The sequence below is a fragment of the Portunus trituberculatus genome, chromosome 4, assembly GCF_017591435.1.
Source record: "Portunus trituberculatus isolate SZX2019 chromosome 4, ASM1759143v1, whole genome shotgun sequence".
Lineage (NCBI taxonomy): Eukaryota > Metazoa > Arthropoda > Malacostraca > Decapoda > Portunidae > Portunus > Portunus trituberculatus.
The window spans coordinates 4,167,571-4,172,570 of record NC_059258.1 but is presented as its reverse complement, the minus strand read 5'-3'; the positions used below and the strand labels follow the sequence as shown (position 1 = coordinate 4,172,570).

The 5,000-nt window shown below is 44.9% G+C and overlaps 1 protein-coding gene across 1 annotated transcript in view; it reads left to right on the top strand.

The window, feature by feature from the left end:
* Positions 1–5,000, top strand: part of LOC123511529 (zwei Ig domain protein zig-8-like) — a 65,218-nt gene that overhangs the window by 59,441 nt on the left and 777 nt on the right. Inside the window, exon 8 of the mRNA XM_045267507.1 lies at positions 4,068–5,000. This exon is cut by the window's right edge and continues 777 nt beyond it. Coding sequence (XP_045123442.1) covers positions 4,068–4,189 — 122 coding nt within the window. The 3' untranslated portion in view covers positions 4,190–5,000. The remainder of the gene's footprint in view (positions 1–4,067) is intronic.

Genomic DNA, 5,000 nt, shown 5'->3' with positions numbered 1-5,000 from the left:
AGTAGAGATGTGAAATTTCCAGTTTAGATTTTTAGTGAAGGATAGACCGAGTGTGTTTAATGTAGAGGAGAGGGAAGTTGAGTGTTATTGAAGAAGAGAGGATAGTTGTCTGGAAGGTTATGTCGAGTAGATAGTTGTAGAAATTGAGTTTTTGAGGCATTGAACAAAACCAGGTTTTCTCTGCCCCAATCAGAAACAAGTGAAAGATCAGAAGTTAGGCGTCCTATAGCATCTCGCCTTGAGTCATTTAATTGTTGTTGGGTTGGGCGTCTGTTGAACGCTGTTGAATAATGCAGGTGGTATCATCAGCATAGGAGTGGATAGGGCATTGAGTCAGATTTAGGAGATCATTGATGAATAATAGAAAGAGAGTGGGTGATAGGACAGAACCCTGTGGAACACCACTGTTGATAGTTTTAGGGAAGAACAGTGACCGTCTACTACAGCAGCAATAGAACGATCGGAAAGGAAACTGGAGATGAAGGTACAGAGAGAAGGATAGAATCCGTAGGAGGGTAGTTTAGAAATTAAAGATTTGTGCCAGACTCTATCGAAGGCTTTCGATATGTCAAGGCCGACAGCAAAGGTTTCACCGAAGTCCCTAAAAGAGGATGACCAAGATTCAGTTAGGAAAGTAAGAAGATCACCAGTAGATCTGCCTTTACGGAAACCATACTGGCAATCAGAGAGAAGGTTGTGAGCTGATAGATGCCTCATTATCTTCCTATTAAGGATAGACTCAAAGGCTTTAGAAAGGCAGGAAATCAAAGCTATAGGGCGGTAGTTAGAAGGATTGGAGTGGTCACCTTTTTTAGGGACAGGTTGAATGTGAGCAAACTTCCAGCAAGAAGGATAAATAGAAGTAGAGAGACACAGATGAAAGAGTTTGACCAGGCAGTGAGCGAGTTCGGAAGCACAGTTTTTGAGAACAACAGGAGGGACTCCATCCGGACCGTAAGCCTTCCGAGAATCAAGGCCAGAGAGGGCCAGGAAAACGTCTTTATAAAGAATTTTAATTTTAGGGATGAAGTAGTCAGAGGGTGGAGGAGTAGGAGGAATATGCCCAGAATCATCCAAAGTTGAGTTGGTAGCAAAGGTTTGAGCGAAGAGTTCAGCTTTAGAAAAGAAGAGACAGCTGTAGAGCCATCTGGATGAAGTAAAGGAGGGAAAGACGAAGAAGTAAAGTTGTTAGAGATATTATTGGCTAGATGCCAGAAATCTCGAGAGGAGTTAGAATTGGAAAGACTTTGACATTTTCTATTGATGAAAGAGTTTTAGTAAGTTGGAGAATAGATTTGGCATGATTACGGGCAGAAATATATAGGGCATGAGTTTCAGCAGTTGGATGGCTACGGAACCGTTTGTGAGCCGCCTCTATCATTGACAGCACGAGAACAAGCAGAGTTAAACCAAGGCTTTTTAGCTTTAGGGTTAGAGAAAGTATGAGGAATGTATAGCTCCATGCCAGAGATAATCACCTCTGTTATGCGCTCGGCACAAAGAGAAGGATCTCTGACATGAAAACAATAATCATCCCAAGGGAAATCAGAATAGTACTGCCTTAGTTCCTCCCACTTAGCAGAGTTAAAATGCCAGAAGCACCTCCGCTTAGGCGGGTCCTGAGGCTGCACTGGAGTGATAGAACTGGTAACGGAAATTAGATTGTGGTCGGAGGAGCCCAACGGAGAGGAAAGTTTAACAGAGTAAGCAGAAGGGTTGGAGGTTAGGAAAAGATCAAGAATGTTGGGCGTGTCTCCAAGGCGGTCAGGAATACGGGTAGGGAACTTCACTAGCTGCTCTAGGTCATGAAGGATAGCAAAGTTGAAGGTTTGTTCACCAGGTTGGTCAGTGAAAGAAGATGAAAGCCAAAGCTGGTGGTGAACATTGAAATCCCTAAAATGGAGATCTCAGCAAAAGGAAAGTGAGATAAGATGTGCTCCACCTTGGAAGTCAAATAGTCAAAGAATTTTACATAGTCAGAGGAATTAGGTGAGAGGTATACAGCACAGATGAATTTAGTTAGAGAGTGACATTGAAGTCTTAGCCAGATGGTAGAAAATTCTGAAGATTCAAGATTGTGGGCACGAGAGCAAGTGGTGTCGTTACGCACGTATGCGCAACATCCAGCTTTGGATTGAAAATGAGGATAGAGCAAGTAGGAGGGAACAGAAAAGGGGCTGCTGTCAGTAGTCACAGACAACTGTGTTTCGGTTAGGAAGAGAAGATGAGGTTTAGTAGAGGAGAGGTGGTGTTCCACAGATTGAAAATTAGAACGAAGGCCACGAATGTTGCAGAAATTGATAGTGAAAGTATTAGATGAAGTGTCAAGACACCCAAGGTCGACAGCAGAGGGCAGTCCGACCTGGGGACATTTATGGTCCCTCCCAGAGGGGGACTCCGAGGCAGGGCGTGGTGAAGCCATTATTAAATTTTGATTTGAAGAGAGTGTAAAAGTGTAAGGTGTTGTAGTGTAGTGTAGGAAGTAGTAGAAGTTGTCTTTAGAGGGCAGGCTGCAGCTGCTCAATTGTATAAATGAGACCACAAAGGGAACCGGGAAGAGAGGACACGGGGAATCACTCAGTCTGCAGCACTGCCTACATCCCCGTAAGTACCTCTCCTGGAGTATTCCACCGGGCAACATTAAAGTCATAAAAACACCCTTCAGTATTCTACTCCCCCATCAGATCCAATTAAAATTAGTTGAGATATTGCACCAATACAATATTCAATGCTCTTATGTTACAGCACCAGTGAAAACAAATACCCTGTAATAACAAGAAGAAAGACACGTATGAAAACTAAACTATTCATTCCTGTGGCCTTTAAAAATAGCCCCAAGAGAAGAAAGAGTCGCATATAAGCATTAAAGATTGGTATTAAGTGCGTTAGGATGCTAAGAACGCCTAACTGGTGGCAGCAGAGGGATGCACACTGAGGCAGGCAGAATCAATAACGTTTGTGTAATGGCTTCAGAAAGGATGTTAGCGTGATAAGGTGTTATGTAGTGCGTTAGGCTTACTCTGGATAAGGCATGAAAGGTGTACAAAGAACGTTGATTTAGGATAATGATGATAAGAGAGAGAGAGAGAGAGAGAGAGAGAGAGAGAGAGAGAGAGAGAGAGAGAGAGAGAGAGAGAGAGAGAGAGAGAGAGAGAGAGAGAGAGAGAGAGAGAAGATTGAAAGTTTATGTAAGTGAATTGGTAATGTTTGGATTAGAAATAGGATGCGGGACAAAGGATGGATGGAGAGGGATGGAGAGAGGTGGACAGAGAGGAGAGGATGGAATGGAAGGTATTGAGGAGGAATGGAAGGAAAAGTGAATTAGTTGAGAGAGAGAGAGAGAGAGAGAGAGAGAGAGAGAGAGAGAGAGAGAGAGAGAGAGAGAGAGAGAGAGAGAGAGAGAGAGAGAGAGAGAGAGAGAGAGAGAGAGAGAGAGAGAAACATGGCAGTTCAAGAAAGTGAATAATTGAAGCATTGAATGAGAGAGAGAGAGAGAGAGAGAGAGAGAGAGAGAGAGAGAGAGAGAGAGAGAGAGAGAGAGAGAGAGAGAGAGAGAGAGAGAGAGAGAGAGAGAGAGAGGATAGGGATGAAGGAGGGAGGAAAAGAGAGTATGTGAAAGAATGAATAACAGAGTGAGAGAGTGAGTGAGTGAGGAAAGGAGAGAAAGACTTCTGGAAAAGGAGAGAAACACGAAATGCAGAGAGAAAGAGAGAGAGAGAGAGAGAGAGAGAGAGAGAGAGAGAGAGAGAGAGAGAGAGAGAGAGAGAGAGAGAGAGAGAGAGAGAGAGAGAGAGAGAGAGAGAATCAAACACGTAAAAGAGAAAGCAAGGCGGAAAAATCTGAGCGCATGGATAGTATGAGAGGCTGTGAGAGGTGTGAGAGGCTAGAAATGAGGCTGCTGGGTGGTGTGTGGCTGAGGGAGAGCGAGAACCAAAGACAGAGAGCGAGAGAGCTGAATCTTATGGATGAGAGAGCGAGAGACGGAGAGACGGAGAGAGACAGAGAGATAGACAGGGAGTTGAATCTGTAACACACACACCTTTTCCTTTCCTCTCGTCACGGCGCAGCTGAGGAACCCGCAGCCATGCATACCAGCAGTGGACGAAGCTTACCACCTCCCACACATCTCGCCTGCACCATCGCCTTCCTCCTGCCCTTCCTGATGCTACACCCAGCTCGGATAACCTAGGCAAACATTACAAGCTCTCCGACTGTTTTTATCTCGCCAACTGCTCTTTCTACCGCCCCGCCGCTGGTGTTGTTGCTCCTATCACCCCCCGTGTACCCAGCTGGCGGCTAGGGAATCGTGTTTGTGGTTTATGTGTGGATGCGAAGGAGAAAAGCAAAGGCAGGCATAGAGCGCCGAGCATAAATGGTGGCAGCGGTGGGATACACGCCACGCCACGCCACGCCACGGTACGGTGCGCTAAGGTAGGGTGGGGTTACGGTGGGTTGGGTGGGTGGACTAGGTGGGTTGGGGTGGGTTAGGTGGTGGAATCGATGTAATCTTGTGGGAAGGTGCGTTTGTCAATGAGATTTGCAGTATTGCCTTTGACTCTGCACCATATTTATCCCACCTACCTTGCTCCTGTGTGTGTGTGTGTGTGTGTGTGTGTGTGTGTGTGTGTGTGTGTGTGTGTGTGTGTGTGTGTGTGTGTGTCCCACCTGTACTGCCACAAAGACGTGATAGTGGCGCCACCTTAATGAGATAAAGAAAATGGAGAGGAAGAGGAGATGTAAAAAAAAAAAAAAAAAAAAAGGTGAGATGAAAGAAAAAAATAAAGAATTAATGGTGAGGAAAGAAATGGACAATGAAGAAAACGGAGGATAGAATGTGCGAGATAATTGAAAAGAAAATTGAATGAGGGGCTAAGAGGATAAGAACAATGAAGGAGAGTGTGAACAAAATGACTAAACGATCTTACGTTGTCTATGAACAGTGAGTGAAGAATAGAGAAGGAGACTCAACCAATAGAGAGAGAAAACGGGAAGTCACCTTT